This window comes from Ascoidea rubescens (assembly GCF_001661345.1).
Source record: "Ascoidea rubescens DSM 1968 unplaced genomic scaffold ASCRUscaffold_17, whole genome shotgun sequence".
Classification (NCBI taxonomy): domain Eukaryota; kingdom Fungi; phylum Ascomycota; class Saccharomycetes; order Ascoideales; family Ascoideaceae; genus Ascoidea; species Ascoidea rubescens.
Window position 1 is genome coordinate 247,139 of NW_017962929.1, and position 15,114 is coordinate 262,252.

The 15,114-nt window shown below is 30.7% G+C and overlaps 6 protein-coding genes across 6 annotated transcripts; 2 read left to right on the forward strand and 4 right to left on the reverse strand.

Moving 5' to 3' along the window:
• Positions 1-28: 28 nt before the first annotated feature.
• ASCRUDRAFT_72522 (uncharacterized protein) lies at positions 29-1,933 on the reverse strand (the record flags this gene model as incomplete). The annotated part of the gene is made up of 1 exon (XM_020192082.1): positions 29-1,933. One exon carries the CDS (start codon positions 1,931-1,933, stop codon positions 29-31), a length of 1,905 nt encoding a protein of 634 aa, XP_020044901.1.
• Positions 1,934-3,635: 1,702 nt separating this feature from the next.
• Positions 3,636-4,244, forward strand: ASCRUDRAFT_16190 (L domain-like protein; the record flags this gene model as incomplete). Its single annotated transcript, XM_020189403.1, has 1 exon — positions 3,636-4,244. A coding segment is annotated over one exon (609 nt), but the record flags the coding sequence as incomplete, so codon positions are not given.
• A 951-nt stretch (positions 4,245-5,195) lies between these two features.
• On the forward strand, positions 5,196-6,365 carry ASCRUDRAFT_72524 (uncharacterized protein; the record flags this gene model as incomplete). Its single annotated transcript, XM_020192083.1, has 1 exon — positions 5,196-6,365. The coding sequence occupies one exon, from the start codon at positions 5,196-5,198 to the stop codon at positions 6,363-6,365; it is 1,170 nt and encodes a 389-aa protein (XP_020044903.1).
• Positions 6,366-6,473: 108 nt separating this feature from the next.
• Positions 6,474-8,306, reverse strand: ASCRUDRAFT_72525 (uncharacterized protein; the record flags this gene model as incomplete). The annotated part of the gene is made up of 1 exon (XM_020192084.1): positions 6,474-8,306. One exon carries the CDS (start codon positions 8,304-8,306, stop codon positions 6,474-6,476), a length of 1,833 nt encoding a protein of 610 aa, XP_020044904.1.
• A 446-nt stretch (positions 8,307-8,752) lies between these two features.
• On the reverse strand, positions 8,753-10,609 carry VMA2 (H(+)-transporting V1 sector ATPase subunit B). Its single transcript, XM_020194026.1, has 2 exons — positions 10,572-10,609; positions 8,753-10,470 (listed from the first exon to the last, which is right to left on the reverse strand). The coding sequence occupies exons 1-2, from the start codon at positions 10,597-10,599 to the stop codon at positions 8,966-8,968; spliced, it is 1,533 nt and encodes a 510-aa protein (XP_020044905.1). The 5' UTR covers positions 10,600-10,609; the 3' UTR covers positions 8,753-8,965.
• A 590-nt stretch (positions 10,610-11,199) lies between these two features.
• Positions 11,200-13,902, reverse strand: ASCRUDRAFT_10181 (uncharacterized protein; the record flags this gene model as incomplete). Its single annotated transcript, XM_020188537.1, has 1 exon — positions 11,200-13,902. One exon carries the CDS (start codon positions 13,900-13,902, stop codon positions 11,200-11,202), a length of 2,703 nt encoding a protein of 900 aa, XP_020044906.1.
• Between the last annotated feature and the right edge of the window lie 1,212 nt (positions 13,903-15,114).

Sequence of the window (15,114 nt, forward strand, 5' to 3'; positions counted from 1 at the left end):
CTATAAACAAGAGAAGGAGGACACCGGTTTATAGCTGCAACTCGTCCTGATCGAAATCCTCTTCATACTCCATCAACTCGTCCTCGTTGGTGAGGTTTCGTTGTAAGAAGCCATGGCTCTCGTCGTCAGAGAAGAAGCCACTGTTCCCACCATCACCATTGTCGCTGTCGCTGTATCCATAATCCTCTTCGTCGCCAGAGCTTGTGTTGTCGCTGTGATCTCCAGTTTCGTTATTGTTTTCTGTCTCAGAATCAGACAAAGATCGTCCTCTGGGAATCTGGTCAAACGACTCGTCATCAGAATCGTTTTCAATGTCGTTGTGGGTGTGGTTGTCGACTTCATCACTTTCGGAATCATGATCTGAAAACTCAGAATAAGACCCAGGATCATCATGAGGTTCCTCTTTAGGCTGCTCGATTTCAACTAAATCATCAAGATTAATCCCGATTATTGCATCAGGATTTATATCTTCGTAGGGTTTGCACCAAAGAACTTGTTTGTAGCATCTTAAACATCTCCATCGTTCATCATTGTCGTCATCGTAATCATCATCATCATCATCATCAGTGTTGTGGCTTATAACATGACTGTGATCATGGATTTTTTTCAAATTATCCAAATTTCTTTCATCAGATTGAAATCTTTCCAATTTTGTCAATAAACACATGTAACAATAAATATGACCACAGTTTGTAATATAGGGATTTGTGATCAAATTTACATTACCATCATTGCCAATTAATGAATTTGTATTAGAATTGGAAGAATTTAAATTATTAAAATTATTTGTATTTTGATAACAGATAGCACATTGAGATTGGTTTAAATGATTAAACAATTGAATATTTGTCAATTTTTTTAAATTTCTAGATTCACTATGACCACCATCATAATTACCTTGATTTAAATAATTTTTAGAAATGAATTTTCCAATTTTTGAATTTTTAAAGAAAATTTTATTTTGTTTTCTTAAATTTTTAAGAATTTTATTCTTGGAATTGTTATTTTTCTGAATTATTGGCAAAAAAAATATCAAAAATTCTATAAATGTATTCCAAATTAATTGTCTATTTTGATATTCAAATGATACATTACCTTTATTTTTCTTATCAAATTCAATTGAATTTATATTTGTGGAAATATTTAATAAATAATAATTTAAAGATTGAAATTTCCCATCAATTAAAAATTTGCAAAAAATGAATAAATTCAAAATCTTGTAAAAATTAGTGAAAACCATGAAGATTGGTTTAAAAAATCTTAAAAGTTTTTTGATTATATTCTTAAATAAAGATTGTTTTCTCTTTCTATTTTTATTGCTATCAAATTCATAATCGTCAACATTTTCAGTCTCATGATTTTCATGGTAATAATCTTCATCCCCATCCCCATCCCCATCCTCATCCTCATCATCATCCATTGAATACATATAAAACTCTATTTTTTCATGAAGATACTCAAAAAGAATAAAAAATATATAGTATAAAATTTTGATTTTTTTTGTTAATTTTCTACTATTTTGAGTAGTTTTTTGAAGATTCTTATTTTCTTTGCTATTATTGACAATCAATTTTAAGTTTTGCAAAAAAAATCCATAAGTTGTTGAATTATCCCAAATCGTGAATTTAAATAATATTGATTTCAAAAATAGCTTAAGTTCATTTGAGTAATTTAATTTTAAAACTGGATAAAAATTATTATTGAATATCGATAAAGTCTTTTCAAATAAAGAGTTGAATATTTCTTGATCTAATAATGTTGCGTCTAATTGATTTACTCTTGTTAAAGGTGATTTATAATTATTTGATAAACTATCGAAAATATTAATAGACTTTTGAATAAAACTTGATTTATCATTAAGATTAAAGGGAATATTGTTAGATGAAGCAATAGAGCCGGTGGAAATAATATTGACAAAAGGAACAAAACTCATTTTAACATAAAAAAGGAGAAAAAAAGAATATTGAGAAGATAATAATAATACTAATGATAAAGAAGTAAAAGAAGCAGATAATGTTTTAAATGAATTAGTTAGGAGATTGACTTTATTTCCAATTCTGTGGAAAAAATTGAAAAAAAAACTAAAAAAATTCAAATCAAGCTTTATAAAAAAAAATATATCTCTGGCAAACTTTTTTGAATTTTTTAGCGCAGTGGTTACAACTTTGTTATTGATTATTCTGTTGCAAGCTCAATTCCCAGTAGAAGAGTAATAATTATCATCAGCATTCAACGGTATTGAAAACCGTAATTCTTTACTTTGGTTTCGTCAGACACTCAGACACTGATTTTACGTATTTGGTCCCGCTAACTTTTCGAAAAACATGTTGGTAATCAAACGTGATTATCTCCGCGATATCTGTTTCTATTTCCTTTGTAATTCAACTGGAATCAGAATCTATGATGTTTCCTAATTGGGATATATATTTTTTTTTCTAAAAACTTCTTTCAAATTCTGATGAACAGATCAAAAAATCAAAAATATGTTCAATTTCTAGATTATTATACAAATCATCATATTTGCAACTACAACAATTCATAGCTATAAATCATTATGAGTTCCTGATAACTCTCGATTAAATCCGTTTTTTATCAAAAAATCCAAAGCTTTCCTTGGTTTCTTAAAAAATACAGATTCATCTTGCTGTGGTAAAGAAGTCTTGAAAAAACTTTTATCTATTATTTAAAATACAAATGATAATAAAAATCCAATATATAAACCATTCATATCCTGGTCTGTTGATTGGTATATTTTACCCTCAAATCTATTAGTACTTTGTGATAAATTAAAAAGTGCCTTTTAACATATCACTGCTTCTCATTCACGTTATAGTAAATACCAAATTGCTATTATGGAAGCTAGTTCTCCTAAGATTATTAATGCAGTCTTTTCAAATCTACCCTATGATAAACTTTGGTTGTTCACATTGTCAGATAATGAGGTTTTAAGACAAAGTGCTTTGAAACATTTGTTTAATAAGGTTACAATAACCAATAAAAAAAATAACAGAAACCGCAATTCATATAAATTTGTGTTGAATTTGGAAAATTTTGATAGAATTAATAATCAATATTTTGACTCAATTGAACATCTATTGCTTGATATTCAAACTGGTTTTAGACTGGGTGTATTATATTATTCCCAATTAAGAAATATATTATATTTAACAAGCAATTTGAAAACTTGTTTATTATATATAAATTCTGATATTGCTGATCAAAGAAAATTTTTCATTGCTATTAATTTTTTTAAGATTTTGATTATTTTCAATTCAAACACCATTAAGTCTTTTATCTATTCATTCAGAAACGGAATGGAGTATCGCAAAAATCCTACTAGTTATAGTCAGAACAATTTTTTAAGTCTCGTACCTAAGTTCATGAAGTTTGATCAAACATTTTCAATTGATGAATTAAAAACCTCAAATACCATTGATAATTTAGATTTTTCTAGTTTATCCTTCAACACTAATCTTTCATTTTTTAATTCATTTTTATTATACAATGTATCTTCAAAATACCAAAATCTTAATAGATTTCCAAATTTAACTAAGTTTAGTGGTTTGCTGATTCTAAAACTTTTAGATCTATCTCACAATCAAATTCTGAAAATCGATTTACCATCATTGCTTAATCTTACTCACTTGAATTTAAGTTGCAATAAAATCCCAAAAATTCCAGATTTATCGCCATTTTTTGATTTAAAAGTTTTAAACTTATCTAATAATAAAATCAAAAAAATTTCTGGTTTAACTGAATTATATCACTTACAAGCTTTGAGTTTGTCAGATAATAGGATTTTCAAAACACAAAACTTGCATTATTTATTCAGATTAAAATCATTAAATCTTTCATATAACAAGATCAAAACAATTGAAGGGTTAGATGATATAGAGACCTTGAAAATATTCAATCTCTCATTCAATAGTATCACTAAAGTTGCTGGTCTATCAGTTTTATGTTCCATAGAAAAACTGGATCTTAAAGGCAATTTTATCAACAGTTTATCGGACCTTCCAGCCTCAAATTATTTAATTAATGTAAACTTATCGAGAAATAGAATCACTGGTACTGCTGCTTTATCAGATTTGCATGGTGTAAGAATTCTAAACTTATCAAATAACAATCTTTTGAAATTTGATAATATATCTAACTTAACTGAATTAGAGCAGTTAGATATATCATTCAACCTTGCAATAGGATTGAATGATATATCAATGCTAGTAAAATTACATACATTGAAAGTGAGATCAACCTCTATTAGATATATTCAACACATACCACCTTTTAGCAGATTGAGACTAAAATAAATGTTTTGGTGAAGGATAAAGTTTATCTGCTTTGATAATTGTTTACGGATTGTATAATTGTTTACGGATTGTATAATTATGGTGTTGAAATAGTTTATCATTTTATTGTGTTTTTTGTTTTCATTTATTATTTCATTTTTATTACTTCATTTGCAAATTTAATAGCTTTATTGTCTATATATTTTATATTTTTCACAGTTCGCAAGCTGTTACATATTCTCTCCACAGTTTTTTAGCTATTTTATTTAATCCAAAAACAAATAAATATCAAAGACTTACGCTGCATGTGTGCAACTATGACAATGTTGGACCACAACATCAATTCATATTTGACAGCCAGTTTCCAGCATTTTTCATTCCCGATACATATAAAAGTCCAATGTTAAAGATTTCACAACAATAATAAGCAATAGAGTTAGTAAAAACTACCAAATTTAAAAGCAGCAAAACAGAAAGAGCAAAAATAAAACAGAAACAGATTTCGTGATCGTAGTAGTCTGTGATCGTAATAGTTTTCGTAATTATCTCCGCAATGTTGTTTTATTTTCTCTATGATTCAGTAACTGTCTTGATTGAGATGCATCTGTAGCTCAATTCGCTGTTTGAAATAAACACACTGCCAGAAACAAGTTTGGTCGTAATCATCGCACCAAACAGCACTCCAAACAGCACTCCAAACAGCACTCCAAACAGCACTCCAAACAGCACACAGAGACAAATCAGTATATTTGGTGCTCTTCTAATGAGAAACCGCTGTGTTTGAGCAAACGAAGCCGTCTTTGTGGGTGGCGTGACCCGAGCCCTACTTCTGCTAGGGCTCTTTCGTGGAGAGATTTATTTGTTTACTTCTTTGGGATGGAGCTGGAAGACGAAACACACTGAAAAATGACTGTTGGAGCTGATGGAAGTGGTGGCGATGGTGCTGGTGGCAATGGTGCTGGTGATAGCTTTGGTTCGAGTGGCTTGTCTTCTGGCCTTGACTACTGCGAGTTCTCAAACGCTAAGTTAAACTACATCAAGAGTCTCAACACACTAATCAAAGACATTGTAAACAATGAAAGCTTGACAGAAAAAAATGCAGACAACGAGATGATCGTGGAAAACATAAAGAACATCGAGGACAACATCAAGGATTACTACGACAAGTTGATCAAAGAGCCTAGGTACTTGGTGCAGATCATAAACCAGCTCAATGAGTTTTTCTCCAACTTGAAGTTCACATACTTGGAACAGTATACCAAGGACAAGTTTCTAAGCTACATCTTTGACTCCAAGTTTATTACGATAGAGGATTTGAACAACAAAGTGATTGAAATTGGAAAGTTCAAAGAGGTGTTGAACGAGAAAAAAAGTAAGAGAGACGATTTGTTCGTGGAGATAAATCAGATTCTCAGAAAAACCGACACAAAATATAAAGAGATCAACCAAACTAGCCAGTCGAATAAAAATTTGAGTGCGCAGAATGACAAGTTGTTGCTACAGATAGATGTGGTATCTAAAAAGTTACACACAATACACAGCAACGGTGGTGATGGAAACCATGATAACAGACAGATCTTTAAAAGAAGATTGGATGAGTTTGACGATTATTCTAATGAGGTGTCGAAGCATTTGACTAGTTTATTGGATGAAAAGAAATACAGTGAAGGCAACATAAATCATTTGGATATTATCAAAAATCTAGACTACACCAATACGAACAACGACATGAACGAATTCTTGGTGCTAAACTCCAAGCCCATTTTGAACCGAATCATCAAAAAGAGAAAGATGATGAATAGCGACTTGGAGCTCAAGTACAGCAACCAATACTTGAATAGCTACAACCAGCTACATACATCATTGTCAAACTTAAACAGCATCGAAAAAAAATTGCTAGTTAGAAAGAAAANTTTAATCGACTCCATAGATCAATCAAACAATCAACAGTTGAAAAATAAACAAAAACACGATAGTAACAAGATGATAATAAATGACAAAAACAGAGAAATCTTGTCTCAATACCTCTCAAGCGAGTTAAATCTAATGAAAATTCTTTGCAACAACCCAAACTAATATACTATATCCCATGAACACATGCATTATATTGACATCATATTAGCATTATACCACTTAATCAATTATAAATAAAATTATATATTAATAAATAAAACTGAATTTCATTTAAAGTTGTTGGCCAATAACTTGAAATGTACCTAAATGTTCATTAAAAATATATTTGTTATTTGTTAAATGTTTTTCAACAAAAGTTCGAATACTGGGACATTCTTTTTTACCATGAAGCCCTCTTCCTGCTATAATTATCAATGGGCCAACTAAATTATAATATTTATTTTTTTTCATATTACCTTCGTTTTCTCTGAGCTCAAATTCAATTGATTTCCATTCTGCTAGTATTTGTATGGTGGTTTTTTTTGAATTTCTTAAACTAAACTTATGCAAATCAATTGTTAAATTCTGCTTGAAATTTAATAACTGTTTTTTTTTTAAATTATTTTGGTGTAATTCACATTTTTCATTTAATCTTTCAGACAACTTTAAAGTAAATTTTTTTTTACATGCATTATCTCTTGTCTCAAAAATTTCATTTGAACGATTTCTACGATTATAACAAGATATTTCAGTATTTAAATATTCTTTGTATCCTTCAGATTTGAGCGATAAGATTAGATAAGGATTCATATTTTTTAAAGGTTGTTTAAAACAATTACCATGAGGGATGTCATTTTCAGATTTATTGGGCTGCTTAAATTTGCTATCATCTTTGGTTTTTTGAATTTCAAAAATATAAATCAACAACTTAATAAGAAGCAAATAATTACCATTAAAATACTCCAATGACTTTTGAAGAAAAATATCTGGCAATTTTAACTGATCGTAATCTGAATTCTCAGTTAAAAATTTTTTCAACATGATTGATTCATTACTATTGTGATCATATAAATAAGTTGTTGAATCCACTTTAAAATTGGACACTGATTCTATATTATCTGAATTCAGGTTATTGAAATTTAAATTTGTGAAAAATTCTTTTTTAATGGAGTTATGATAGTTTTTAGATGTATTTTTAGGGGATTCAATTTTTCGTATTTCTTTCCATAAAATTTCTGAGGCTTTAATCTTTTTCAGAACCTCCAAACCCTTCAGATGATTTTTCTTATTGAATGGGCTTTCTACATTAAAATCTATGGTATCCTTTTTGTTTGAGATAAAAGGCGAATTAAACAAAAAATCTGAGGCCAATGAGTTTGGTGATTCTGAGCACTTTGATGTTAAAAAAGGGGAATCTTCATTTGTTATAATATCGATTATATATTTCAAAACGTTTGCACAGTTTTTTTGATAATAAAACTCACACAACTCTACTGGCAATCTTAAAAATTTCAATATCATTTCTAATTGATCATAAATCAAAGCATGTTTTTCTGGTTTTTTGTGATTTTCATTTGTTTCTAGTAAATCAAAATTGATGTTTTCAATATTTGAGTCATTGAAATCATTATTTATTTGGTTTTGAGGTTTAATTTCAGCTTTATTGTTTGTTGGTTTGTTATTTTTTGATTTGTTCGTGCTTATATGTTGTTGTTTTTTTCTTGTATTTCTTGACTTTTTTTGCACTAATTTAAATTTTTGATTGTTATTTTTACGAACTAAAATGTCTTGAGAAAAAATTAAATTATTTGAAGTCTTATTAATATCACAATTATTTTTTTCATGAATTCTCTCAAGCTTACTTTTTGGTATATGTGGAAATGTTTCTATCAAGATAATAATATCAAAATTTTTGTCACATTCTTTGGATAATAATTCACTCGCTTTATTTTTATCACCTTCACAGGTTTTCAAAACTTCAATTATATGATTCTTTGGCACATTGCTAAAAATTTGCGAAAGACAGTCAACCTCAGGAGCAATGTCAACTGATAACTTATTTTGAATCTTAATTTTTAAAGAATCATTATTATCAATTTTATCATAATGGTTGATCGGAATCATTTTTTATTTCTGTTCAGGGATTTAGGTATATCTAGATATCAAGATATATTTATACCAAAACTTGAGTTTTCTTTTTGATGAATGAATAATAGAAATAAAGAATAATCTTTTCAGAAATAAAGGAGTATTTTTATATGTAATTGGGGGGTTTTACTTACTTTCTATTAATTTTTTTTAAGTGAAGCTTCAAATTTATTATTTCCTTGTTGGGTTGTTTTTAGATTGTTGATTCAGACATGCTCTAAATTCTCTGAACGTATAAGCAATTATTAATCAATTAATTCATAATCTGGAAATAATTATAAGGAAGATGAAAAGAAAAGGAATAAATAAATTTTAGGTAACCTCGAAGTAAGATTAAATATTATAAAAATATATAAAAAAAAATGGACAAACATGTAAAAAGATTTCAAGAGAAAAAAATAAAGAAAAATAGTTTGGGTAAAGGATTTGACAATATGTGACTTAAGCAGAATATTAGAAAAGAAATTTTGTTTATTAAATTTAATCAAATTATAATAATAAATTTAATTTTGTTTATTACTATGAATATGATTAGGATTAAGGTTATGACAATTTTTATTGTAAAGTAAAATGTGTATAGAAAAATCAAAAATCAAAAATCAAAAATCAAAGTTAAATATCAATTTATTAATTACTTAAGCATCCAATAAATCTTTATCGTCGTCATCTTTATCATCGTCGTCTTCATCATTTCTAGATCTATCTCTGTCATAAAATTCATCTAGAATTTTGGGAGAAATTCTATTTAATAATTCTTTTGGATAAATTCTTAATAAAGACCAAGCTTGATCTAAACTTTCAAAAATGGTTCTATTTTCATAAGCACCTTGATTGATGAAAGTTTTTTCGAACTTTTCCAAAAATTCTAGGGATAATTTATCTTCTGTAGAAAGAGCCTCTTCACCAACAACAGCTTTCATTGCAGCGGCATCTCTACCAATAGCATATTTGGCATATAATTGATTAGAAACATCACCATGATCTTTTCTTGTCATACCCTCACCAATAGCACTTTTCATTAAACGAGATAAAGAAGGTAAGACATTAATTGGAGGATAAATACCTCTATTGTGTAATTGTCTATCAATAGAAATTTGGCCTTCAGTAATATAACCAGTTAAATCAGGAATTGGATGAGTGATATCATCATTAGGCATGGTTAAAATTGGAATTTGAGTAATTGAACCGTTTCTACCTTCGACTCTACCTGCTCTTTCATAAATTGTTGATAAATCAGTATACATATAACCAGGATAACCTCTTCTACCTGGAACTTCTTCTCTAGCAGCTGAAACTTCTCTAAGAGCATCAGCGTAGGAAGACATATCGGTTAAAATAGTTAAAACATGACGTTCGGTTTGATAAGCTAAATATTCGGCAGTTGTCAAGGCCAATCTTGGAGTGATAATTCTTTCAATAGTTGGATCATTAGCCAAGTTTAAGAATAAAGTTGTTCTTTCCAATGAACCATTTTCTTCAAAATCTTGTTTGAAAAATCTAGAAGTTTCTAAATTAACACCCATAGCGGCAAAGACAATTGAGAAATTTTCTTCATGACCATCATGAACATCTTTAGTTGGTCTAACTAGACCGGCTTGTCTACAAATTTGAGCAGCAATTTCATTGTGAGGTAAACCAGAAGCAGAAAAAATAGGAATTTTTTGACCTCTTGCAATGGAATTCATTGTGTCAATTGCAGATATACCTGTTGATATCATTTCTTCGGGATAAATTCTTGCAAATGGATTGATTGGAGAACCATTAATATCAAGATAGTCTTCAGCAAATACTTTTGGACCATTATCAATTGGTCTACCAGAACCATCAAATATTCTACCCAACATATCTTCGGAAACAGGCAATTTTAAGTTCTGGCCTGTGAATTCAACTCTGGTTTTTTTGACATCGATTCCGGAGGTACCTTCAAAGACTTGGACAATAGCTCTATCACCTCTAACTTCTAAAACCTGACCAGCTCTAACCGTTCCATCGGGCAAAGTTAAATTGACAATTTCATTATAACGAGGAAATTTAACATTTTCCAAGATGACCAAAGGACCATTGACACCACCAACGGTATTATAAGTGATTCTTGGTTTTATCTTAAAGCCTTCAACTGCAGCTTTCTTGTTAAGATCGACTGGACAACAATGTTAGTAACATAGTAACAGGAAATACAGCAAAGAAATTGGAACCAATGGCAAGAGCCCATGCCAGTAAGAAAACAGAAGACAAACATACAAAGCTCCTTGTCGTTCAAAGTAGCCATTGTGGGTGAGTAACAGACAGATATAGCAACAGCAGCACAAGAAGTGGTTGTTTGAATCTCCAGCACCAAAACAGAGAAAAGCAGCACTCCAAAAGCAGTCGAAACATGTGATATATCATGTGATGCAGCGCGTCAACCTTCCACTTTGAGAGCTTGTGGTGCTTGTGCTGCGTGGGAGGAGAAAGAGGGTCGTGAGGGCTGTATATTGTATTGGATATAGTATATAGAAAGAAGAGGCTCGGGAGGTGAGAACTAAAGGGGTGATAAAAATACATAAAAATAGATATTTTTTGGAAAAGGGCAGTAAAGAGATAGGAAAAGTGATTCAATAGTCTGAGAAATATTTTGTAGTAATTAGTAATTAATAATGAAGAAAAAAAACTGAATAGAAAGGGTAGAAAGAAATACATGAAACAAGAAAGCAAAATAGAAACTAAAAGGATGAAAAAAATTTAAATTTTGTGTTTTATAAGGTTTAAACATCTTATGAGTTTTATAAGTAGAAAGAATAATAATTAATATTAGGGTTCAAAAGGAAAAATAGTTTAACGATATGTGTTTGGTAGTTGTGAATTGGATTAGTGATTTTAGTCGTTAGATTTAATCAATTTCGTTGGCAAGTTCTTCAAAATCGTCATTCTCAGAAATATCTTCATCGAAACTTTCTTCATCATCGGCTTCTTCCGAATCTGAATTTGAATCCGAATCTTCGTCTTCAGAGTTTTCAGAGTTTTCATTATCAGACTCAATTCCCATTAATAAATTTCTTTGTTTAAAATCAGCATCTAGTGTTAGAGGAGAACCCAATACGGAATTTTTGGAGGCCATAGTAACTAATCCCAACTCATTACCTGATAATGATCTCATTGAGCCTCTACGTGATGAAAAGGTTCTGTTATCGATTGTTTTTCTAACTTTTGGTGTAGAATATTGGGACAAATTATTCTTAGATGTTGATGGAGACAATAAGTTGAATTTGGATAGCAAACCTCCACCGACTTTATTACCATTGATGACTTCCGTTTTGACAATAAGTGGATTTGATAGTGATGTTAAATTAGAGCTATTCGAAACGCCTGCAATAATAGGTTTTTGAACAAAAGGTCTTGGTGTCAGCGATTTGATGAAATTTGTACGTGCAAATAGTTTGGATGTGTTGCCGACTTTGTTGCCTGCATACTCTAACAAATGACCATCATCTTCCATGATTTCTTTTTTATCTTGATCATTTTTGTTTAAAGTATAATTAAGTGAAAAACTGTTGCTTTTATTTTTATTATTGTTGTTATTCAATTGACCAATTGATGATTTGCGCAAGACTTTATGATTTTTTCTATTGCCTAAAATTGAGTTACCTAGATTGGCTTCTTCAATTATGTCAATCAAATCATGTTCAACTTGTCTAGCGTTGTCAAAAGCATTTAATAAATATGGCATCTCTGATGAAATTGTGGATTTCTTTTTACCGGTGTTGCCAGCATGATGGTTGACTAGTGTCATTGAAGTTGAGCCAGAAGAAAAAGACGATCTATGGGAACCGGGAGTGAAAACGTATGCAGAGCCAGAGGCAGTATGTAGTGATTGTAATTTTTTGATATTGATGATAGAGGTTTCCATTCCTTCATTATCGCCTAGTGGTTCATACAAAGTATCGTTTTCAAAATTTGTTGAAGATGAGGAAGACCTAGTGGTTTCAACGGATTTGATAAAGGGTTCTTCGAAATTTAATTTAACAGGGACATTTGGAGGTGGAGTACTTGTAGCTTGAGGAATGTTTTGTTGGATGGATTCATTTGAGATATTTTCTGGGGTTGAGGAAGAAGCAAATGAAGTTGTAAATTGAGGTTTTGGAAGTGGATTGAGAATTTCATGTTTTTGGTTTTCTTTTTTGATATTTTTATTATTATTATCGGTAGTAGTGGTAGTAATATTTTCCAGAGTGATTGGAGGGATGTTTGAAGAGGTGTTTGAAGATAAGTGTTGATTATTATAAAAAGTTCTATTAAGGTTGTTGTTAATATTGTTGATATTATTGGTTGGTCTTCTTTCCATGTTAAAGGAAGAAGCAGTTGATTTTCTTGAAAAGTTTGATTTAGTAGATCTAATTGAAGCAGAAGAAAGATAACCTTCATCATCTTCATCAAAGCCATGATTTAATTTTTGTTTTACAGCTAAAAACATTTTTTCTAAATCTGAGATGACTTGCAAAGTTTCATCAATTTCAGTATCATTATTGTTTTCGATAGCCAAGTTTAGTTGAGATAATAAGGTTGAAACAAAGGTTTTGTAGGATAATAAAGTTGATTCTAGGTCTTTAGTGATTTTAAAGCTTTGGCTATCAACGTTCGAGAGGGAGGAGTCATTGCAGTTTTTCAATAGATCTTCTAGATCTGAGTTGATGATTAGTAGTTTTGATTTTGAGTAGACAATGTTGATTTTGTCGTGAAGTTCGTTTTTCAATTTGATGATTTTTAGAGATAGTTCAGTTAGAATGCAGCCTGCATCGCTGATGAACTGTTGGGCAGTAAAGGAGGATAAGATTTTGTTAATTTCGTTAATGTTTGGGTTTAATTCGTAAATGTATTGGTGAATTTCCAAGGATTTATTGATGATTAGCTTAGCTATTTTGAGGTAAAATTCTGAGCTTGAGCTTGAGTTTGAGTTTGGGTTTGGGTTTGAGTTTAAGTTTTGGTTTTCTTTTGGAATTGGAATTGGAAAGGAAGAGAAATTCAAGTCAGAGATTTTTTCTAGAAATTTGAATTCCCATGAGGTTGAAAAGTTATTCAAGTTGATTAGGTCTTGGTAGCAATTAAAGGCTTTATTGATGTATTTGATTAAAGGTTTATCAGAGAGAGGTAAATTTTGCACGACATTTTGTAGGGATGAAGGTATGATTTTGTCGGAGGTGATTAGAGCTAAGATTGGGTCTGAGTTGTAGAGGCTATCGTCGTTATCTACGTTATCTAGATTGTTTTTAATGTCATTTGAGCTAATGCTATTAGTAGAAGTGGTGGTAGTGGTGGTGGTGGAAGCAGTGGTATTGTTATTATTAGAGATTTTGTTCCGGTTGTTCATTTTTGTAATTCTTCTTTTCAAATTGAAAATTTTATTTTTGTTGTTATCGTTATTGTTATTGTTATTATTAAAATTAGTGTTGTTTCTATTTAGAGTTGATATTGAGGAGTAGTTTATATTTTCATCATCGGATTCTAAAGTTAAAGTGAGGTCGTTATCGTTAATATTGTAAGAGAGTGGTTTGACGGAGACAGAAGAGTAGTAGTGGCTAGAGATTGAAGAAGCCATGAATAAGAGATGAGATGGAGAAATTTAAAGAGAAAGTAGATAAGTAGATAAGTAAGTAAGTAAGTAAGTAAGTAGATGAAAGAAAGAAAAAAATAAATAAATAAATAAATAAATAAACAAATAAAATTAGTATAAGATAAAAGAATAAGAAAGGATATTGATAAAGATAAGGAAAATAAATGGAGTTGAACTTTTGATAAGATATTTATATTAATAAATTGAGAATATAATTATAGATATAAATTGAGTATAGTTGTAATTTCTTTTTTTATTTATTTTTGTTTTGGTTGAATTAAAAAATATATGCTTTTAAGGAAAGAAAAAATCAGAAACAAGTGTTTTTAGTTAGGAACAATAAAACGAGAATAGACAGAATAACATGAGATGAAATTGATTAGAAAGAATATGACAGAAAAAAAAGGACGATGTTGGGATGATTTTTTTTTGAATATGCTTATTATTTTCTGTTATAACTAGGTGTATTTTGTGATATAATATGATATAATGAAAATTGGGATAATAATAAAACGGGATAAGGTTTTGTAGAGACTTGGAAAACAGTTTAAAAGAGTAAAATATAAACAAGAAAAGAGTATGGATGGTAAAAAGAATCTTGTAATATGATATGGATCTTGTGATAAATGTGAAATTGAGCTTTTCAGTGAATGGAAAATGGTAAATAATAAATTTATTATCTAAGGCTTCTAAAGCTAAATTGAAAACTTCTTTGAAAGTTATTTTGGCTGACGAGAAGTTGCTGGAGGTCGCAAAGGGTGGAGACTGGAATAGGAAGTAGGCCAGTGCCTGAGTGGAAGGGGTTGGAATGAGCACCGGAAGGGAAGTGCCTGTGCTGCTGCTGCTAATTCTGCTGCTTTTGCTGCTTTTTCTGCCTGTTGTCGATCTGGCTGTTTGATGTGGAGAAAACTTCGAGAGAAAGCCACCACAAAGCAGCCGACGTCCTTTTATACCTTGCCCCGGAGCCCCAGTGGAACCACCCTCCAGGAAGACCCCCAGCACTGGTGCGCGCCCCCAACACTGGTGCCGTAACCCGTTCCCAACAGGCGCGCTCGAGCCCACAGTGCTGGCTCCCGCCGCCCATGCGCTTAGGCGCACCTGCAGCCCGAGGCTTCCCGCCGGTGCTGCGCGTGGTGCCGGGTCCACAGTGCTGGTGCTGGAGAAAAGCCAAAGAAGCAAGGGTAGCAAAAGAAGCAA